The following is a 23,742-nucleotide window of genomic DNA, read 5'->3' as shown; positions in this document are numbered from 1 at the left end:
TCGGGGAGCCTTGGTTAGCACTGCTGGGGCCCTAAACACACTGCCCGGTTCGTGACTAGCCAGGGGTAACCCTGGGGCACGGTCCCCGCCGCTGCCCCCTCCCCCCGCCCCCCGGGGCAGTTCCTTCCCCGCAGCGCGCGCTCCGCGAGTGCTGAGTCGCAGCGCAGCTCGCTCTCCATGTGACTTCAGTTTCCGTCAGTTCCTTCCGCAAGCGCTAAAATAACCTGATGCTCCCGCGAGGAGGCGGCCCAGCCCTGCGCGCCCGCTCTCGAGGAGGCCGGAGCCGGAGAGGATGCGCCCGGAGGAGCCGCCTGGGCCCGCGGGAGCCGTGAGTATTTCCCGGGGCGGCGCGAGGCGGGCAGCGCGGCCGGGGCGCACAGCTGGGGCTGTCCCCAAGCCTGGCGCTTGCTGCCTCCGGACGCCGCCGCGTCGGTGCCCGGGGTAGGGCTGCAGCCCCGGGCAGGTGGGAAGGCGTCCCTCAGGGGCGCTCAGAGCTGAGCAAGGAGGCGTGGGGTAGTGGAAACAGCAGGGCTTCAGATTCCTGGTTTGAGGGTTTGATTACTGGCTCTGTGAGGAGAATTTCCGAGCCTCAGTTCCGTCATCTGCAAAATGGGAACAGTAATGCTTCCTCCTGGGCTGGGTGAATGGATGCAATAGGACCACCCTGTGAGCACTGAGCACGCTGAGTGCTTGGATTTTCTTTCCTGTCCCACAAGTGGATTGAGAATCACCAGGTCATAGATGAAGACGCTGATACCCACTGACTGCAGCACATACTTAGGGGGTCTTCCATGTGCAGGCCTGGGGACGGAGCTGTGACTGACACAGGCAACGCCCCTTCCCCACATAGTGTTCTTGGGAAATTCACCAGGGTTTTGTATTCAGACCCACAGCTCTTGTGGGAGAGACCAGACCCCGAGCCTTTCTGACCCCTTGCCCAGTGCTCTTCCACAGCCCTCACAGCTGCTCCATGTGGGCTGGATTGTGGAGCGGTCAGCATATAATCCTGTGCATTAAGGAGCTGACACAAGTGAGGAGCCACTGACCGGGTTCTGCACTGCCCTTAGAATGGGCTGCCAGCTCCCTTGGCACCTGCAAGAAGGTGACCACGTGCCCAATAGTGAGACTCAAGGAGGCTGAGACAAGGTCCTAAGGATGGAGCTCCTGGTCTGGGTGGTGCACTTCCAGGAGAAATGAAGGGATCCCACTGGAGGTTTCTTCCGTAATGGGTAAAGCCTATTCAGGGTTTGGATGGCAGAAATATTTTGAGTTTATAGAGCTAGGCTTCTGAGGTCTTCTGTGCTCACTTCACCCACTGTCTGCACTGCATAGACTATTTCTGTGGATATTGATGGTTTGCTGGGTTTGATAGCCCTGAGATTTATTTATTGGCCTCACACACCCCATAGATTTTTACATGTATGTCTGAGAGTTCCTGGAGGGAATTAAAGAATCATAAGCCCAGAAAAAAAAATTACAAAAAGCTCAACTCCTGCCTTTAGGTTAAAAAAATGAAACAAAAAAGTCCTGTTTCACAAAGAGGGTGCTTTCATCCAATGGGTAACCTCATGGGAACTTTATGAAAACCCATATAAACCTGATCCCACATAGTGTTTCAACCCATCACCCAAGAGCAGGAGCCTCCCAAACAGATAGCAGGCTCCTGGTGTCTTTGTCCTGAGGCCTGTATTTGGATGTTAAGAATGCACTGAACTGTTTGTCTCTGGTCTTTCTTTGTCATGGAAAAGTGACACCAGTACTGATTAGAACCTGTGTCCTGGCTGCAGTGTGTATGCACACCACAAGGTGTAAAGTAGACTCTTGGATGTATAACTAGATGTCCCTCACACCATGCTCAGATCCATATTATAACCACATAAGCTAGGGGAGGGGAAGCTTTCAACCATGACTGACTGAAAAACATTATCTTTCTCAGGTCATGCTTGTTGTTTGCTCAGTGTTGCTCACTGATGTGTCCACATATTAGTGACAAATATTGTTGCCTTTAGTAAAAGTTCTTTATTATACTCATTTCCCTCCTCCCCAGACTGTTCTTTTCAGCTTCATCATTGAACACATTGTCATGGCTCAATGTGTGAGAGGCTCTGGACTAAGTTAAGTGATAATCTCTAAAAGCTCAGAGTTTAGGAGAGGAAAAAAAGACATCGCTACTTATACCTTATCAAGCTTCACAAGTAACTGTATATTTGAGTTTAGGGGGCTTTTAGTTGCAAATGACAAAAACCAATTAGCTTGGCTTCAGAAAAAAAAAAAAAAAGCAAATTTATTGTTTCAAATAACCAAGTAGTCTATGGAAAATAGCTTCAGGCATGGCTGGATCCAGGTGCTCAAACATTGCTAAGAATCCATCTATCTCCATTCCTTAGCATTGTTTTCCTCTGCATAGGCTTCATTATCAGGCAGGTACTAAAGTTGGTGGCAAGGATGGGTGCCTGCAGCTCTAAGCTTAATTACCACCAGTTTGGCATCTGAAACAGGAAGAGAAGCCTCTTTCCCAATAGTTCTAGCAACAATCCTTGGATTGATTCTCATGGGCTTAGTTTCTGTGAACCCATTATAAACCAGTCACTGTGGTTAAGGAAATAGGAGGCTCTAATGGGCCCAGACTTTTTCATTGGCCTCTCCTTGGAGCCCGGAGTTAAGGTCAAACTCAACTGAACATGAACTTCTTAAGAAAGTGAGGGGGTTGGTTGCATGACATTGTGAATGTACTTAACACTACTGCACTATGTACTTAAAATGGTTAAGATGGTAAATTTTATGTTATGTCTATTTTACCACAATTAAAAATTAAAATAATAAAGAAAGAAAAGAAAGGAAAGGGTGCTTTCCTCAAAGGGGAATTAAGGAATTGTTACCAGAAGGAGAAATGAATGTAGCTAGGCAGGACCGACTGATTTCCAGAGCGAATGGAGTCAGGTGCTGAGGCCAAACCACATGTGTTTTCTCACTCTAACTCGTGAGTGGTTTCAGACCGAAGGAAGGGAATGAAGGAGGAAGTAGAACTCCTCATGGTTCTCACCAGCGAGGTGGGCAAGAAGAGCGAGGCTGGTACCAATAAAGAACTAAATGTGGCTACAAAGCCCTGAGAACACAGGGACTCCCCACCTCCACACACAGCGCAGAAGGTTGCCTTGGTCAGGTGCTGTGCCATGTGCCCCAAACAACTTTCTGCTGCCAAGGAAGGATGAAAAGAATGGAGAGGGGACTTCTCTCCAGGAGATAGCAGTTGGGCTCTATCTTTTTGCCCTGGCTTCTCAAGCAGGACCTAAGCGACTGAGGCAGCCCAGCACCCACAGTGACTAGCAGGGGCTCATCTTGGAGTACACGCTGTGTTCTCCAGTAACCTCATGCCACTCCATTTTAGATGTCAGGCTGGACACTGGCTCCTCCTGATCCTCCTGCTGTCACTCCTCTTCTGGTCCAGCCACAATCCCTCAGGTCTCTCCTGCCTTTCCAATGTCTCCTCTCATTTGTCCCACCAGATTCCAAGGCTGAAGTCCCTCCCTCAGCCTGCAGGGTCAGTGGCGAGTGCGTCTTTCCCTGACTGGCCCTGGGCTACTACTTCAGCTTCAGACATGCTAATGGTCTTCCTGTCACTGCCCCACCTGGTACCCTGTGACCTCATGGGACTCCCCCAAGGACCTTTCTCTTGTTCTAGGTTCTTGCACCCTTCCTCAGGTTCCTAAACAGAAGCATCCATTTTAGCTAATAATACTGGCTTATTTCCTTCTAAATCCCTTTTTTTTTATGTTTTCTAGCTTCTTTTGTAGAACCTCTAAAGGTCCTCATCTTTGTGATAGGTGCGATCCATGGTGTCAACAGGTTGCCTCATCCCTACAGAAGACCATGACCCCATGCACACTCAGGGGTACTATTTAGAATATCAGACACCACATGGTATAGGTATTGACCAATAAGAATGGGTATTATCATTAGAAGCAGGGTCTTGGGTTGTGGGATTATGGTGGGGGCCTTGGGAGTTCCGAGAAAGTAGCCAGGCTGCAGGGTGGGGATCATAGGATAGCTGTTTACCAATAAATACATATCTATGCAACGCAGCTGAACACTCATTCAGTGTATATTCCTCTCAGATAGTTGCACATTGAGCACCTCCTGCCTGGGCCAGAATTCAGATTTGGTTTGAGCTTCACTGTCTACAAACTATGTGACTTGAGCAATTCACTTTGGCTTTTCCAAGTGTTGGAGTTTTTATTTGTAAAATGGAGATAATAAGTAGGAACTAGAACATAGATATTCATACACTCATGTTCATACCAGCATTACTTACCATGGCCAAAAGGTGGAAACAACTCAGCTGTCCATTGGTGGGTGAATGGAAAAACAAAATGTGGTACATATAGGGTGTCCTCCAAAAATGTATACACACACACACACACACACACACACACACACACACACACACTTTGAATAATTATAAAGGCAGTGTTTATTAAAATACATTTCATTTTCAAAATTGAGCTATCTGCTATTAAAGTATGTATCATTTTGGGGGGGACACCCTGTATATACAATGGAATATTATTCAGCCATAAAAAGGAATGAAATTCTGATACATGCTATAACATGGAGTGGCCTTGAAAACATTATGCGGCAAAAGGTCAGATGTTACATGATTCCACTTACACGATTCTACTTACTCAAGGTGCCTAGAATAGGCAAATGTATAGCAAAGAAAGCATCCTGGTTACCAGGGGCTGAAGGGAGGGAAGAGCGGGGAGTTACATTGAATGGGGACAGAGTTTCGGTTTTGGATGATAAAAAAGTACTGGAGATGGGTAATGGTGAGGTTGCACAGCAATACGAATGTACTTACTGCTCCTGGAAAGGGGTTAAAATGGTAAATTATGTGTATATTTTACCACAATTAAAAAAATGGAGGTAGCCCTGGCTGGTGTAGCTCCATTGGTTGGAGTGTCATCCCATACATCAGAAGGTGGTGGGTTTGATTCCCTGTCAGGGCACATGCTCAGGTTTTGGCTTGATCCCCAGGAGGGGATTCGTAGGAGGCAGCCAGCTGGTGCTTCACTCTTACATTGATGCTTCTCTCTCTCTCTCTTTTCCTCTCTCTCTAAAAATCAATAAAAATATTTTTTAAAAGGAAGAAAGTTAAATTACTGACAGTCGCTGCTCATATTCATTTTCATAAACTTAAAAATCAAATAATTTTTAAAAATCTTCCAGCCCTAGCTGCGTAGCTTATTTGATTAGAGTGTCATCCCAATACACCAAGGTTGTGGGTTTAATCCCCAGTCAGGGCACATACAAGAAACAACCAATGAATGCATCAATAAGGGGAACAACAAATCAGTGTATCTCTCTCTAAAAATCAATCAATCAATTAAAAATGTTGAAATCTTCCATACGAACTATATCTATAATATAATAGTGTATTATATGCATTATCGAACTATTAGGTTGTGATGAAGAGTTGGCATATGCACTGGGTCTTGAAGGATGAATAGGAGTGGGACAGTTTGAGAAGACCGGGAAAAGGACCTTTCCCACAAAGGAAACTGAGAAAATGCATGATTTAGACGAAGATGGTAAACATCCCAGGGTGGCCGGGGCTTGTGGTATTGAGGTTGAGCATTGCCGGACTCAACCACAGACTAAGTTTGAATTGCTGCTCTGACATGCTCTAACTCTATGGCCTAAACCTTGTGAGCCTCAATTTACCACATGGAAAATGGGGATGATAATATTCACCTGCTAGGGTTTTGTGAGGACCCTATTATATGTAAAACATCTGGCATAGTACTTATCCCGAGGTGAGCGGTCGGTAAACATTAGCTATTACAATTAAGAGCCTGAAAAGCAGTCTGGGAGTTTGAATACTATCCCATTGAGCTGGTCAGTAATCAGGAATCTATGTCATTTCATTTCTCAGTTGTGCTCTTTCTCAAGAGAACCAAGGTTGAGGGGGTGCGGTTGATATATTTCCACTCTGGGCAATAAGCCTCGGTTATCACCTATAGCCTTTCTCTTGTCCATAGCCTCTCACAGCTCCGGGTGTTCTCACCTTCTCTGAACACCCCAAGGCCCACACCCTGCAGCTCACGTAAGAAGGTACTGCGCCTCCTCTGTCTTATTTATTTCAACACCAGCTCCCTGTTTGCACAGAACTCTGCCTTTCCTTTAATTCTGACACTACCTCTCTTACTAATGAAATCCACAGCAGTTCCTTATATTGACAAAGCTTTTTCACACACATCTCTCATTCAGTCTCAACACAACTCTGTGAGGTTGGCAAGGCCAGTATTATTGTCACCAGTGGCACCACTGGAGTGAAGTGACCAGAGAGAAGAAACCTGTGACACTGAAAGGAAATGGCAAGTTTGAAGCTAACGCATTATTGGTTGGGTGCCCACCCACAGGTATTATGTGGGTCTCTCATATACAAAGGTGACACCCCAGAACTCCCACCAACCATGTAAGAGCAAGGTGTTACCTCCCCTTAAAAAGGGCAGATTTGCACTTTTTAAGACCTGTGGCCAGATGCAGCCTGTGGCCATGGAACAGAACCAGTTGAATGACCTCTGCTGGCTCTAAGGGCTGACCCTAACCACAGAGGGAAGCCGTTGACTCATTCGTCGCCCTGAGGAGACAAGTCGAGCAGGGTTGCTCCCTGAGCTGCACTCGTCACTCCCACTGGCTGCCCAGAGTCGCAGTGGGGAGAGCCCAAGAGAAGAGCCGGGTGGCCTCCAGCCCCCTCTGGGAAGAGGTAGAGTCTCCACCATCCCAGACAAGATTTTCTCACAAGCCGGGTGGAGTCCAGGCATGCTGGGCTCGGAGGGGGACAGCGCTTGGAAACCATTACACTCCTTTCCCTGTGGCACCTTGATCCTGTCATTTCATCTCTCTGGTCTGAGTATTCTCACTTCCAAAATAGTGGTGGGTAGTCCTTCAGAAATGCCACAGTTCTTCTCAAAAGGATGGTCAGTTACTAAATTTGAATGATGGTGCATTTGCCAGAAAAGGCGCTTACAATGGAACTGTCCTTTCTCAGACAAAGTCTCAGGACCATAGGAGCATTCAAACAAATTTAAAAGGGTACAACTCCTCACTTATTTGTCCAGGCTTAGAGGGGATCCAGCTTCTACAGGCAAATGTCAAGGGACCCCAGTGGTGCGCCAGCTGCTTACAAAGCGGTGAGCTCCCATCCTGGGTGTGCTGAAGCACAGGCAGGTTCATCCCTGCTGGGGAGGAAGGTGCTGTAAGGCTAAATAACAAAGACTATTTTTTGAGTGTTCTTTTAAAACTTGTCTGAATACAGTAACAACCTTGCAAGATGAGCATTATGATTCCCATTTTACTGGGGAGGAAACTGAGGACAGAAGTTGAGTGATGTACCCAAGGCCAGAGCCAGGCTTTGAACCTGTCCCATCTGTCCCCTTAGCCTGGGCTCTTCACCTTTTACTGCCGCCTTTCTAGGGGCTTGGATAAGAACATGAAACCCCAAATCTAAATCCCTGGACCCTGAAAAAGGAAAGTAATATCTATAATAAAACTTATTTTAGTTATTAGTCAATGATATTTTTTCTTCCGTTGACTCCAAACATGATTGTTTTAAGCACATTCACAATAACTTCAATCTAAATACCTATAAGAAATTTTCTATTTCAGTAATATTTATTAGGCTCTGATTAGGACATATTTTAAGTAATGATAGATGGATTCTGTTACTTTAAAACTTGTCTTAATACAGTAATTGAAGTGGATTGTTAGAAAATTAGAAAATATTTCTGTAAAAGTACTTTTACATACACTGTAATTCCTTAGGATAAATTTCTAGAAGTGGAACTACTGAATCAAAAGCAATCTAGGTTTTCAAGATCTTTGATAAATTATGCTAAATTGTCCTTCAGAAAAAGTGTATCAGTTTGCTCTCCCACCTGCAGGGTATGAGACAGTTCTTGGAAGACAGAGACTCAAAAGCCATTCTGTTGTTTATATTTTACCAACTTCATATTAAGAGAGAAAGCCACAGAAGCAAATCATGAGGTCTGAGTGCACACATCACAGTTCTGAATGCTCGCCTGGCCGGGTGGCTACGTTGGTTGAGCGCTGTCCCATACACCAAAAAAAGGCTGGTTTGATTCCCAGTCAGGGCACATACCTAGGTTGCGGGCTCCATCCCCAGGAAGGGCACATATGGGAGGCGACCGATCGATGTGTCCCTCACACATCAGATGCTTTTCTCTCTCTCCTTCCCTCCTTCCACTCTCTCTAAAAATCAATAAAAATGTCCTCAGGTGAGAATTAATAAATAAATAAATTCTCTGTTGCCCCAATCTTCAATTTGTAAGTTATTTTTTAATGCATCCACCATTTGAATATTGATTCTTTGCAAAATATTGGAATATATTACTTTGACCAAAGAATAGAACTGGTTCTTTATTTTTTTCATTTTTTTTTACATGTAATTCCAAAATCATAATTAAAGAAATCTTTGGATTTAAAGGCGCACATTTTAGACATTTCTCCAAACACAATATAGAAATGGTCAATAAACCTATGAAAAATGCTCAGCATTATTACTAATTAGGGAAATGCAGACCAGAACCACAGAGAGCAGTTCACAGCCACCACGATGGCTACAATAAACACACAGAAAATAACAAGTGCCGATGCGGATGAAGAGAAGTTGGAACATTAGTAATGCTGCGAACATCATGCTCTTTTTCCTCTAAATAATTCAATGTATATGTTCTCAGAACAAGGATAGTCTCTTACATAACCACAGTACAATGATCAAAATCCAGAAATTTAATATTGATGTAATATTCAAATGTTGCCAAGTACCCCCGTAAAGCCCCTTAGGTAATTTGATCATTTGGTTAAAGAGGTGTCTGCCTGTTTTTCCACTTATAAAGCTGTTATTTTCAAGTGTGTAAAATTAACAAGTAACTTGTATTAATAAGATACTTTAAGGCTATATTAGTATCTTGTTTCCCAACAAATTTTCACTCTTTAGTTTTATTATTCCTTGATGATTCTTGCCTGTAATTAAAATGCACTTTGAAAAATACATTCCTAGATTCAGATTTCAGCCACGTTCTCTAATTTTCAGGTAGCATCATAAAGCTTGCATGCACATAAAAAAAATATTATGTTCAGTTTTGAACTTTGTGTTTAAGCTTATTAAAGAGCACAAGTCCTGTTTTAGTTAGGTTCTTTTTGTTGGCAACTCTTGGGCCAGCTGCTGGGGGTGGTGATGGTGGTGAAGTGCTCTCATGAGAAAACATGGAGCTTGAAAATGGACCCTGCCCTGTAAAAGGCCATCAAGAGGAACCCTGAGAGGCAGCCTTGGAGCCTGTTCTCTCCACCCCTTCTCCCAGCTGCATGGCCCACCCTCTTGCTATTCTTTCTATTCCATTTCCCGGATCTCTGCCCTCTGTTGACTATTTCATTATTTTCTATTCATATGCCTTACTATCCAACTCATAGCTTCTATTCCTCAAGGCAAGAACCCTCAAAATTCAACTCCACTTTCTCTGTGCCTCTTAACTCCAATTTCGCCTGCTAATTACCTAATTCCCTCCCTCATCTCTATGCACTGGGATCATTCATAAGGTGTTGGTTGCATGTAAGAATTGACCTTCCCTGGTCAGGTGATTCCACAAAATTCTGTCTGCTAGGTGGAGGTGGAGGTGGTGAGGTCACTTCCTGAGGTCTACCCCTCCAGAGGGACTGTGGGTGTTGTGGACAGAGCAGTTGACCTGGGCAGTGGAAGTTACATGAGTACATCAACCATATTGAACCTCAATCAGCACAGATGATCTAACACTTCTGTGCTCTTTCCAGGTATGAGAAAATGTCTGGAAGCTCTAGTTTGAATGTCAAAATGGTTAAATTTTTCAGATATTTTAAAGGTTTATGTGTAATTTAAAGTTTACTGAGAATCTTTCTGAAAAGTATTTGAAAAATATATATTCCTGGAATTTTGGGACAAAAGGTTACAATAATTTCCCCTCTCCCTTTAAGAACTCCAACAATTGTTTCATTTCCCCTCCTTTTTTTTATTTTGAAAAGGTTCAAATTTACAGAATAGTTAAAGTACAATATTAAATTTTCCTGTTGGTAATATTTTGCTTTTAATTTTCCTCTCTCCATTTGAAAGAGGTTACATAAATTGTAAAAATCATGAATTTTCACCTCTAAATACCCAGCATACATTTCCTAAGAATAAGGGGACATTCCTACATAACCAAAACATTATTATCATACCTAAGAAAATCAGTAATAATCTGATGATATCATATCATCTGCACATAATACCATCTGAAAACACATTGTTTAGTACACATGTAAATTTCCCCAATTTTTTCAAATTCTTCTTTTAGAGATTTAAAAAAAAACCCAAATCCACTCAAGGTACATGCATTGGACTTGGTTATTGTGCTTCGTAGTCACCTGTAATCAGACACGCGCTCACACACACACACACACCCCTTTTCGTTTTTCTCTGTTTCTTAGGCTTCAAGGCAAACATTTTTGGCGAGGTGCTACCAAGATGGAGTTCTGTGTTACCCAAAGCATTGCACCTGGAGGCTCAGGATGCAGGTGGCCTCACCATGGGAAACACTGAACATTTAGTGAAGGTTGAGATCATTCTAATATTTTTGCTCACAATCAGAGACCAAAGTTGCTTGCCTGAGGCTTTCAAATACTCGGTAGTAGAGATTGTTTGAAGTGGTCACAGACTGGGGTTTCTGTTGTTATCTGTCCTCTGTGGTCTGTGACCAGCTGCCCTTCCCTTTCTCCCAGTGTCCGCGGTAGGATTTGCTCTTTTGCTTTTAAACAAAGGCAGGTGCCCTTCCCGGGGAGCCCTCTATCTAGCACCCGTGTCTTCCGTGTTCACAGTGTCACCGCACACATTTACACCCTGCAGTGTGTGTACTCTACTTCTAGAGATTCCCTCCCCCAGACCAGTTTATAAGTGTTTGTTTCTAACACCAAGTACCTCTGAGAGCTGCCCACTTCCTGGAAAGACCTCTTTCTTTAAAGCTTACTTTAAGGAGAAAATTCTCAATTACTTGCTAATATATGTATAACACTCTTAACACTTGCTAATAGAGCCTTTAGCAAAAAGGCTGCCTCCCGGCTCTGGTGGCCCAGCTATGGTAGCAGCAGCTGGAGAAGGTGCGGAGGTGAGAGAGTGGGGAGGGAAGAGGCGATAGCAAGGGTGCCCCTGAATACTAGAAATCCAGCATCCTCACCTGAAAACGAATCCAAAACCCTAACAGAGCAAAGCCAAAACTCAGATCAGAGTTACTCCTTAGTATTTCCAAAGTTTGAGTATGAGGAGACCTTTTTATGGACAAACATACCTGAGATTGGTCCTTACCTGATGGCTGTGCTTTACTATCAGCTCATTAAGACATTACATCACAACAAAAAGCTACTTGGAATTAATAACCCTTTAAAAAAGAAGTTATATTTTATTAATACAGGTAAATCTACATACATTTAAAAAAAAAATACTATATATATGTGTTTAAGTGTTAGAGGGCCTGAGAAAAAAGGAATGCTGCTGCATTCCTGAACTTTTCTGATGGAAATTTCAGGACTTCAAGAAGCAGAGACAAGTCAAAAGATTTTACTTACCCTTTCTTCCCTGTCCATTGCAAAAGCAAGTATCGCCCACAGGCCCCCGGGACGAGCCACTCCTTGGCTTGCATGTGGCCATCGTCTCCCACCCAAGCACCCCGAGCCCTGAACTGATGTGGTCATGGGATGCTTATGGAAGTGCTGCCCCAGGTTACAGCCAAGCCACCACCAGCAGGATCAGGAAGCCCTTTCCAAAAAGAGCAAATATTCTTTTACGAAAATAGAAAAGGCAAACAAGCATAATTTTTTAAAACAGAGGAACTTTTGTAGCCAATGTGCATCTTCTTCCTCATGTTGGTGCTCTCTTGTTTCAGGATACAGTCTCCATCCATGTTGTTTTTGTGAAATGAATCTGTTTTCACCACTTATTTGTTATGACCAGGTCTGAGAGAGAAAAGCCAGACAAAAAGTCGTATTGTCTTTCTGCCTAAATAACCAATTAGAATGCATAGTCTCAAGATTAATGGTTACATAGGAGATGCCGTTGAGCATTTGAGATCCTAATATTTCAAGAACTTCTTAGGAAAGGACCAGCAAGGACACTTTGTAATGACGGGACACAAACAGAATAGTTAGAAGATAAACAAAAAATATAAACGAAACACTAAGAGGACTTCACTTTGACATGAGGTAGGATTTACAATCTTAATATCTCCAAGTCAAACGTGTTACAGACACCGTAAAGAATCTCGTCTCCTGACAACAGTTGGGTCAATGGTGTCTTGTCCTTCAAAGCTTTTCACTAATTAGAAACTCACAGCCTCTGGCATTAGTCATAATCATAATAACCATCACTGGATAAAAGATGTAGAGAGGCTTTATAGAAATTGTTAACTGAATAGAAGAATATAGGATTTATAGACTGTATATCAAAGAGAATGGGACTGACCATTTTCTGCCTCCGCACTTGGAAGGAACTCTTTGACTTCATAATCTGGTTCAAAAAGAACAGATACAAGCAGAGTCTGTTAATGCCATCTGTTTCTCATGTCAGGACCTCAGGTCTCATATAGAGTATTTTCCCAATGGTCACGCAGACCAGGAGACAGAGTTCTTACTCAGCCCCTACTTGGGACGTGGGCTAATTTGTAGTTCCTGTGTATTAACTCTGGCTCCCCCGAGGTTCACAGCCCGTGAAATAGGAACCATTGATTCAAACTCTTTTAATTAGAATGAGGGGAGGTTCCAGGTTATCTCATTTAAACTTTTAATGCCACAGTAACCTATGCACCCTTCATCATAATTGTTTTCCCTTTCTCCATCAAACATGTATCTAAGATGACCAACATTTGGCTTAAAAAGATGGATGTATTTTTCAGAAGATGTCAGTGAGACAGGAGTAAGATGGGACAGTTACTTATCTGTACACTCAAGCTTGCACACTCTCGTATAGCGAGAGATACTGCTGAGTGGTCCTCACCCAACTGAGGCTGAGTGTGGGTGGAGGGAAGCAGTCCTGTGCACACAGGAGAGGGTTCAGGAAAGTCCCCCGGGAGATCTGGCATCCAAACCGTTTATCTGATACTCCTTGCAGTGGCCTGGCTCTGAGGAAGCCTTCTCCAGCTACATGCTCCAAGGGGTGTTTCTCAACCTAAATGGTTATTATGTTGGGTCTTTTATTTCTTCTCAGAGTCATTACCTACCTTTCTTGTTTAGTACTATTTCAAGCCCATTCTCATTTATATCATTGTATCAGTCAAAGTCCAACCAGAAAACAGAAACACAGATAATTTAAAACAGAGGAAATTTAATGCAGGAAATTGGCTACACATGATGGAAGAGGCTGAGGTGTCAATCAGGGCAGACAGTCATCCCAGAGAATAGTAACTTCAGGAAACTGTGACCTGCCCTGGGTAGGATGATGATAAAGGGAAGGGGGTGTTACCAGAGTCTAGGAGTCACCAGAAGAAGCTCAAGGACTTCTCTGTCCAAGGCAGAGAGAGAGGGAGAGAAATACCCTGGATTCTCTCTTCCTTCCAACCGCCCTGTAGTGCCTTCCATTGACCAAACCAGCTGGAGGCCAACTGACACCTAGAGCTTGAAAATAGAGCCTTCAGAAGTCAGCCCCAAGCGAACCAGAGCAGGGCAGGGGAAGGGTAAACCAGGGATCTGAGGACCAACAGCTCTCAGCCAGCATAGTCCTCTGTTCCCGGGATTAGCCTTGTTCTGAATTTATTAATGTAGAATTTTTAATCCAACCTTCCCTCATATTTTTAAAAATTTATTTTATTTCCCCCCTCATATTTTTTACATTTAGTTAATATAATGATATATTTATTCTCCCAACCAAATTATTCAGTAGTTTTCCTTCTTCGTGTAGCTGCTGAATTACATTGGAGATTATACATAGAAATAACAACCATACACCCAGCTCATTGGTGTTTTGAACTCATAAATAATAATTGTTTTATGTAATTTATGCACTGTCACATATACTATTTGATTCTGAATGGTTGTGATTATCCCTGTTTTTTAGAAGGAATAACCGAGTCTCAGAGACTATGTGAATTTCTCAAGGACAAATAACAAATACTGGAGCCAGAATTCAAATCCTGGTCTGTTTGGTTCTGAATTCTGTAATCTCCCCATGCTATTGTGAAGGAAGGAGTTGCCCAGAGGGCACAGCAAGAGTTTTTCTGGGCTGTTTGACTGAGTTTGGGAGGAAGGAGAATAGGTGCTTTAAAGTTGCAAAACTTGTCTTATTGACCCAGAAATTAAAATTACACTCTGGGCATACGTGACACCGGGCTTATCCAGCATTCCAGTCTGAGTTACAGTCTCCCTGAAGGAAATGCAGCCTTTCCCTGAACACATCTAGATTCACTATTTCAATATATGGCGCTGGTTGTTCTATAAGGGTTAGTGTCACAACAACAAGTCCCATCCCAAATAGGACAGAGATGGTGAAGGAGAAAAGGAGGGAGCAGGTCCATGGTTCCCATCTCCCTGTCTCTCCTCAATAAAATGCAGGACACCTGCTGACATTTGAATGTCCGATAAACAATAAATTTCTTTTAGTGTAAGTATGTCCCAGATATTGCATGGGACATATTTATACTAAAAAGCTATTTGTTGTTTATCTGACATTCAAATGGCATCTTGGAATTTGCTAAGTCTAGCCACCTTAGCTCAATTCAAGGTGGGCAGTGATCCCAAGGTTTCAGGGGTGTGAGTGAGTGTGTGTGTGTGTGTGTGTATGTGTGTGTGTGTGTGTTGGGAGGATACTGAGAACAGGAGCCCATATGGCTCTGTGTTTGCCATCTGTGCCCTGCACATGCCATGAGGTGGTGATTCCTGCACAGGTGCAGCGGCAGAGGGAGGGCCTGGGAAGAGGATTCCCAGGGTTGGGCAAGTACTGATGACTTCTGAATTGGAGGTTCCCTCTGTGGTAAGGATTGCTGACCCGACCTGAAGTGAAGGTTGAGGGTGATTTACCTGGTTTCACTTAGCTTTTCTGTTAGTCTGTTTTCACTGGTGAGTATTCAGGTCTGACCAGGAAGTTAAAAATTAGCCTTAGAGATTGTGTAGACTTATTCAAAGAAAGGGAAAGAGGAAGGGGCCCTAGACGGCTGAGATGTGTTAGGCAGAAGGGCCCGCGGAATAGGTGAGGAGGTTCATGGTAGTGCTGATGCTGCTGGCCCAAGAGAAGACGAGAGCAGACCCCATAGTCTTTCCCAAGTAGAGGTCAAGGAGAGGATGGGGCAGTTGCAACGCCGGGGCCAGGCACTTGCCTCAGATTCTGAGAAATACTGGGCTGGGAGGGGATTCCTCTGGGCTATAAACTCTCTTCACAGGAGGGTTCAACCCAACAGCACCTGCAGGGAGAGAAATTAGTCTGGTTTCTTGTCCGTCCCGGAGCACAGAGAGGGGGATCTTCTTGCTGTTCCCAGCCCTGCCACTAAGTTGATCTTGAACTTTGAATAAGCCATCATTATTTCCTGTGTGTTCACCTGTAAAAATGTGATGGAGGACCTATTACATTTCCATTATGGTTCTTCTTATTTCTAAAATTCTGTTGGTCCGTGTATAATTTTAAGCCTTCTCATGACTTCTGTTCTGTGCTCACAGGCCAGGTAAGAGGGCTGTAACCACACTTCATCAACAATCCTTATTACACTGAGGATTGCTTTTTCATTTCCCCCTCAGTTTTTCCCTTATCCAGGCAAAATATCGAAATCCAGTTTTCAAAGGGCTGTATTCAAATGAGTTAACCAATGAGATCTACTCTTTTTTTAAAAGCCTCATGTCAGCAAAACAATTAGTAACTCTATGGAACCAGTGGCAACAATTAATATTTCAATCCCAGTTCACCATTCATTCATTCATTCAAGATGTATTTATTGAGCTCAGGTGATACATTAGGCAGATCTGAGCTTTTGGAGGACAACTTCAACAGAACTAAAAAACATGACAAACTCTAGGTGACCTGAGGCCTGGTTCCTCAAATCCTTTGCTTCTAGCTTCTGTTGCTGGACTCTTGGGAGTTTCAGTGTTCAGCTCCCTGTCCATCAGATAGTAGAGGCAAAGTGAAAGTGAGTTCTTGCAGTGAAAGGTTGAAAGTATTGGTTAACTTGAGGTATGTAAAGAGTCTGTGGGTTTCCACCTGCCCGTAGCTGTGGGCTTCCAAGACCAGACGTCACTGGGAACTGGCTCCTTCTGCTGAGAGTGCAAAGCAGCCTTCTAGAATGTCCTTCTCTTACTCGCTTCTTCCTTGCCCTCTGTCCACAGTGCTGCACTTGAGATGGAGTTACTGCCCCTCTGGCTCTGCCTTGGTTTTCACTTCTTGACAGTGGAATGGAGGACCGGAAGTGGAATAGCCACAGCTGCTTCCCAAAGGGGCTGCAAGTTGGTGAGTTTTCCTGAGAACTCTGAGTTGTCTGTTGTCCCTGTGCTGGCAAGGTCTGGTCCATTTGGAGAGCTGATGGATTGTCAATCAAGGAGGGCAGGAAATGAATGAATCTGAATCATTGTGTACCTGCCTGGCATGATGCCATTTGCAACCTGCTCTTTAACCAAAGGTTAAGATGATGCCTAGGAAAGGCTCTGCCCCACCTTTTTCATACTCACTAAAGACACAACGCCCCAGAGACAGGCCTAAGTTAGCCACCAGGAATAAAAGCACCTTGTTAAAAATCTGGATGTTTGACATGCAACACATTGACGAATTTCAGAGGGAAAGGGGTGGGGGGGGTGGGTGGGAAGAGATTAACTAAAGAACTTATATGCATATATGCATAACCCATGGACACAGACAATAGTGCAGTGAAGGCCTGGGGGGGGTGCAGGAGTGGGATAGAGGGGGTTAATGGGGGATAAAGGGGGTCATCTGTAATACTTTCAACATTAAAGATAAATTTAGCCTGGCCGATGTGGCTCAGCAGTTGAGCATTGACCTATGATCCATGAGATCTCGGTTCGATTTCTGGTCAGGGCACATGTGGGGTTGTGGACTCGGTCCCCAGTAGGGAGTGTGCAGGAGGCAGCAGATCAATGATTGATCATTGATGTTTCTATCTCTCTCTCTCCCTCTCCCTTCCTCTCTCTGAAATTAATAAAACTATTAAAAATAAAAGATAACTTTTTTAAAAATCTGGATGCTTGAGCTCCACTAATGCTATCAGAATCTGATAATGGTGGGGCATATTAAAGTTGGCGAAGCCCTGCCTCAGAGTTTATGTTTGAGTTGATAGCAATTACTTAAAAAGCTGTACTGAAGCCCCCGCTAGGTGGCTCAGTTGGTTGGAGCATCCTCGTGTACACCAAGGGGGCTGTGGGTTCGATTCCAGCCAGGCCACATGCCTAGGTTGTAGGTTGAATCCCCTGTGGGGGCATGGGAAGCATGCTGATCGAGATTTCTCTCTCACATCGATGTTTCTCTTTCTCTCCTTTCCTCTCTCTAAAAAATCAATGAAAACATATCCTCAGGTGAAGATTAAAAAAAAAAGCTGTACTAACGAGCACGCTGCGACAGGCACTGCACAGCAATGGCCTTGGCCACGCTGAGGTTTAAGACAGCCCAGGAAGCAGATACCCGAGCCCTTGCGGTCCTTCTCTCCAGGGCTTTCAGCCTATATGTGGAAACACACTTGCCTCACAGCCACTGAGCACATTTCTAGAAATTTTCTCCTTTGCCTGAATGAAACTCAGTGAAATAAAAATAATCTGCCTGAGAAACATACATTTAATAAACATTCCTTGAGCCCTATTATACCCCAGGCACTGGGAAGACAAACTGAGTGTCAGGATTAATGCTTACATTCAAAAATGTGTTCTTAAGGCTGATGAATCTTCAGAACCCGGCTGGTTATAGTTCGTAACCACTTTGGTAACCTCTAACCACGGCTCGGTAGCATGCTCCAGTCTGGGGGAGAAGTTATGAGCCAGACCAGGTTTAAACCCCAGCTCCACCACTTAGTAGCTGGTGACACAGGGCCTCTCTGTGCCTCGGTTTCCTCATTTGTAAGATATGGAGGTAATAATAGTACCAACCACGAATGCCATAACCCTGGGTTGTGGTGATGGTCGAATGAGTTAATGCCCATTAAGCACCCAGACCGGCGCTGTGTGTTGCATCCATTGTTGCTGTTCGTCTCAGCCGCACGGACACCCCTTATTCCCTCAGACGCAGTGACAGGCTGACTTCGCAGGAGCTGATTCAGGGGTTACCAGGCCGAGGAAGAGGAGGGGATAAAGCACGAGTTCTTTCAGGGCTCAGGCTACACTCCCTGCCCAACCCTCTCCAGCCTGGTGCGCAGCAGTGGGGTGGATTTCCTGCGGCTTTTCTGAATTGAGGGCTGAGGGGTGAGAGTCCAGGTGCCCTCCGTTGCCCCCCCATGCATTCGCCATGTCACATTATCATAAAATGGACATGGTGAGGTTTTCTTGGGCTCTGACAGCCCCGCGGTATTTTTGCAGCACTTCAGTGGGGCCACAGGGAGTTGCAGGGGTGTGACCCCCATGACTGCCGCAGCTGTGGTGAAACAGGGGCTCACATCTTTTGGAAAGCCCCTAACCACAGCATTCTCCAGAGAGTCCCTGTGTGGGGGAGACTGACACTTACTCAAATAAAGAAATACACCTTGTTTCTGCATGGGGAAATTTAATTTTGGAAAGATGTCAGGTCTTCCTCCAGTTACTCCATGATTGTAATGCAACTCCAATCAAAATTCCAAAGACTTTTGGGGAGAAGGGGAGGTGTGGAAAGAACTTGACCAGTTCATCTGGAAATGAGAACTCAAGTGCTCTATAGTAGGAGATTAATTGATTAGATCATACTAACATTTATTAAGTATTTATGTACTGAGTTCTGTGTTAAATAATCATAGTGAATCCTCATTAAGAAAAAAACCTATGGGAAAATTAAAAGTATAATTTCCATTTTACAGGTGGAGTAATGAAGGTCCCAACTAGTTAGTCAATAAGACCAAGGTCACTCATTTGTTAAAAAGCAGAACCAGGATGGACTGACCCTAAAACTCTTGCTCTTAAACACTGTTGTATTCATGCGATGAACTAATAGACAGTTGCTAAACAGAATGTGATCAAATTTATTTTTATTGCCAGGGCAATATGTCTATTACATATTATTGAGGGGGATGGTAGATTACTGAACAGTTTGTAGAGTGCAGTCTTATTTTAAAAAGTTTTTTAAAAAATTTTTTTAAAAAGGTAGATAATATCTTTAGGAAAGAGTCCAGAGGAAATGTAACAAAAGGTTAGTGGTGTTTCTTCGAGGGAGAGGCTGAGGTTACTGACGAGTTTAATTTTCTGTATTTCTGTACTGTATCACTTTTATTTTTATTTTTTTAAAATATGTTTTCTTGATTTCAGAGAGAGGAAGGGGGAGGGAGAGAGAGAGAAACATCAATGATGAGAAAGTCATTGATCAGCTGCCTCCTGCACGACCCCTGCTGGGGATCAAGCCCGAAACCCAGGCCTGTGCCCTGACCAGGAATCGAACCTCCATCTCCTGGTTCGTGGATTGATACTCAACCACTGAGCCAGCTGGGCTATATTGTATCAATTTTTAATTATTAGAAAGTTTTATTTTAATAATAAGATAAAGAACTTGGCACCGTGAAAGGTTAATTCCTTGTCCAGGGACGAAAGCTAATACGTGGCAGAGCTGAGGTTCAGACTTGAGTCTGTTATCTCTCCAAACCAGTGCTTCGTCCTCGATATCAGATTTTTCTCCCTTTTCCATTACTCCACTTGCCCCTGGGATTGGGCCCACAGTTTTAGGCAATCACAGGCCTTGTCCTACTGGCCAATCTGTGCAAAGGAAGGCCATTGCTCTTCTATCTTATCACTTAAAGCCTTTTTCCTGGATACCTAATTGACATCCTGTGGCTGATTGCTTTTGCCAATCTTGTAAAACATTGGGCTGAGTTTATCCTGAGCTTGAGTGACTCTACAATGAGACCAGGGTCATCCCATCCCTCCTGAGCTCCTTACGCAGCACAATCGTGGTAGAACAGCATCCCGGAGAAGCACTGAATTGGACATTAAGAGCTCTGGGCTACAGTCCCAGCTCTGCCATGGACTCTCCACTTCTCTCCAGATCCCACTCTGTACAATTCAGGGTGATGATAAACTCTGGAGTCATTTTAAACTGAGATATTTATCAATCCAGAATGTAGAGGAATGTCCCAGACAAAATTTCTTTGGCTGAAATGAAGGTGCCACAGCACTGCCAGTTGTTAGGGTATTCCTCTTAGACACACAGGTGTTATAGCAATAGCGATTACAATGCAAGAGCGACCAATTGCATTAATGGTGCCCACTGTGTGTCAGGCACTGTGCCACCTTTCATCTAATCTCACTGCAGTTCTCTGAAGTGGGTACTATCTTATTTTTTTAAATTCTCACCCAAGGATATTTTTTCCATTGCTTTTTGGAGAGAAGGGGGGCGCGGGGGAGAAACATGGATGTGAGAGAGACACATTAATTGGTTGCCTCTCACATGCACCCCAACCTGGGCCAGGGATTGAGCCTGCAATCAAAGTACATGACCTTGGCTGGAATCCAACCCGGGACCCTTCAGTCGCTGGGCCAACACTGTAACCACTGAGCCAAACCGGCTAGGGCATGGGTACTATCTTTATCTCCATTTTTCAGAGGAAATAACAGACTTAAGTTAAATTATTTGCCCAAGGTCACATGGAAATAAATGGCAGAGGTTTCAAACCCAGAAGGAGACCTTGTCCTCAATCCCTCTCATAGTAAAACCAAACTGCGGATAGAATTGTTGCCACTCAGCACTGATGGGCAGGTTCTCAGATCTTCTCTAACACACTGTATGTTTTAAATGAGGCCTGAAACTCAGCTCCTAGCTGTCTATGTTATTGTGAAGGTAAAGAACAAAGAAAAATTTCTACAGTTTCTGATTCTTTTTTAAAAAAAAATTTCAGTCTGATGAATGAACTAAGTATATGTACCCAAACCTTTGCCTGAGAGGCCTCCTCCCTGCTGACCAGTGTGTTTTTGGACCTAGGTGGATGGAGTCGCTGACTGTCGAGGGCGGAACCTTGCCTCAGTGCCCAGCAATCTCCCTCCCCACTCGCAGACGCTCATCCTGGATGCCAACCCTCTCAAGACCCTGTGGAATCATTCCCTCCAGCTTTACCCTCTCCTGGAGAGCCTCAGTCTGCATAGCTGCCACCTGGAGCGCATTGGTCGTGACACCTTCCTGGAGCAGGCCCGCCTGCGCACTCTGGTGCTGCCTGATAATTCCCTCTCAGAGGGCTACAAGGAGACAGCAGCTGCCTTCCACAGCCTGCTGGCTTTGCGGAGGCTGGACTTGTCAGGGAACTCCCTGACAGAAGACATGGTGGCCCTCATGCTCCAGAACCTCTCTTCACTGGAGTCCGTGTCCCTGGCGAGGAACACCATCATGAGGCTCGATGACACTGTCTTTGAGGGCCTGGGGCATCTCAAGGAGCTGGATTTGCAGAGGAACTACATCTTTGAGATTGAGGGTGGAGCCTTCGAAGGCTTGACTGAGCTGAGACACCTCAACCTGGCCTATAACAACCTCCCTTGCATTGTGGACTTCAGCCTCACAAACCTCCAGTCCCTCAATGTCAGCTATAATGTCCTGGAGTGGTTCCTGGCATCAGAGGAAGAGGCTGCTTTTGAGCTAGAGATGCTGGACCTCTCTCACAATCAGCTGCTTTTTTTCCCACTCCTGCCCCAGTCCAGCAAGTTGCACACCCTACTGCTACGGGACAACAACATGGGCTTCTACAGGGACCTGTACAACACCTCATCACCCCAGGAGATGGTGGCCCAGTTCCTCCTTGTGGATGGCAACTTGACCAACATCACCACAGTTAACCTTTGGGAAGAGTTTGCTTCCAGTGATCTTGCAGATCTACGCTTCCTGGATCTGAGCCAGAACCAGTTCCAATACCTGCCCAATGGCTTCCTAAGGAAAATGCCCTCCCTCTCCCACCTGAACCTCAACCAGAATTGCCTGGTGACGCTCCACATCCGGGAGCACGAGCCCCCAGGAGCGCTCATGGAGCTGGACCTGAGTCAGAACCAGTTGTCGGAGCTGCACTTGGCTCCGGGGCTCCCCACCTGCCTGAGGAGCCTCCGGTCGTTCAACCTGAGCTCCAACCAGCTCCTGGATGTCCCCACTGGCCTTTTCACTGATGCCAGTAACATCACTACAGTTGACATGAGCCACAATCAGATCTCACTTTGCCCCCAGCCAGCTGGCTTAGACCGTGTGGGTCTCCCCAGCTGTGTGGATTTCAGGAATGTGGCATCTTTGAGGAGCCTCTCTCTGGAGGGCTGTGGGCTGGGGACATTACAAGACTGCTCATTCCAGGGGACTGCCCTTACCCACTTAGACCTGTCTGGAAATTGGGGGGTTCTGAATGGGAGCACTGCTCCTCTCCAGAATATTGCCCCCACGTTACAGGTCCTGTCTCTCCGGAACGTGGGCCTCGGTACCAGCTTTACGGAGTTGGACTTCTCTGGGTTTAGGAATCTGAGGGATTTGGATCTGTCGGGAAATTCCTTGACCAGTTTCCCAAGGTTCAGGGGCAGCCTGGCTCTGCAGACCCTGGATCTCCGCAGGAACTCACTCACAGCCCTGCCCCAGGGGGCTGTGCCTGTGCAGCTCATGGCAGGTCTGCGGACCATCTACCTCAGTCAGAATCCATATGACTGCTGCAGGGTGGAGGGCTGGGGAGCCCTAACGCGTCTGCACACCATCTCTGACTTGGCCCTGATCACTTGCAACCTCTCTTCCAAGGTCGTTCGCCTGATGGACCTGCCCGGGGGCATGCCTCAGGACTGTAAGTGGGAAAGGGTGGACATGGCCCTGCTGTACCTTGTGCTCATTCTCCCCAGCTGCCTCACCCTGCTGGTGGCCTGCACTGTCATCTTCCTCACTTTTAAGAAGCCACTGCTTCAGGTAATCAAGAGCCGCTGCCACTGGTCCTCCATATACTGACCTGGCCACGACTCAAGGTTAGAAATCTGGTCTGTGCGTGGAAAGACACTTTTTCTGCCAGATTTCAAGATCTGAGGCAGAGGACAAGTCTGAGCAATTGAGCTTTAAATTAAAGTATAAAATGCTTCCATTTTGTAGTCACCCCAAATTCTTCCTCCATCATTATGATTCATCCGTATCATTCTGATAAAATATTTATTAATTGACATTCCACAAGAGTGTAAAACATGTCTCATAAATATTTTTTAAATCAAACACAGCTTGTTTTTTTTTCTTTCTTTAATGTTTTTTGTAGTTTCACTTAGGCCATTTTTCAGTGGCCTTTCCTTGATGACATCCATGGAGCTGGTGAGAAAGGGTGGCAACTCAGGGCCACCCTACAGCAAAATCGACTTCGAGGGCATGTCCTGTGCCCTGGCCTGTGTGGTTCAGTTGGTTGGGTGTCATCCCACCCACCGAAGGATTGCCAATTCAATTCCTGGTCAGGGCACATGCCCGGGTTGGGGGTTCGAGCCCCAGTTGGGGTGTATGCAGGAGGCAACTGATCGATGTTTCTCTCTCTCCCTCTCCCTTCTCTCCCTCAATATATATATGTATATATTTTAAAAAGCATTTCCTGTAGA

At 45.0% G+C, this 23,742-nt stretch overlaps 1 protein-coding gene across 1 annotated transcript; it reads left to right on the top strand.

Moving 5' to 3' along the window:
• The first annotated feature begins 241 nt into the window (after positions 1-241).
• On the top strand, positions 242-23,372 carry NRROS (negative regulator of reactive oxygen species). The gene is made up of 3 exons (XM_081137946.1): positions 242-328; positions 16,384-16,504; positions 21,149-23,372. Exons 2-3 carry the CDS (start codon positions 16,397-16,399, stop codon positions 23,117-23,119), a joined length of 2,079 nt encoding a protein of 692 aa, XP_080994072.1. The 5' UTR covers positions 242-328; positions 16,384-16,396; the 3' UTR covers positions 23,120-23,372.
• Positions 23,373-23,742: the final 370 nt, after the last annotated feature.

The sequence above is a fragment of the Miniopterus schreibersii genome (assembly GCF_964146895.1).
Source record: "Miniopterus schreibersii genome assembly, chromosome: 5".
Taxonomy (NCBI): Eukaryota; Metazoa; Chordata; class Mammalia; order Chiroptera; family Miniopteridae; genus Miniopterus; species Miniopterus schreibersii.
Note: the sequence above shows the minus strand (reverse complement) of the source record. Positions and strands in the feature narration are given on the sequence as shown.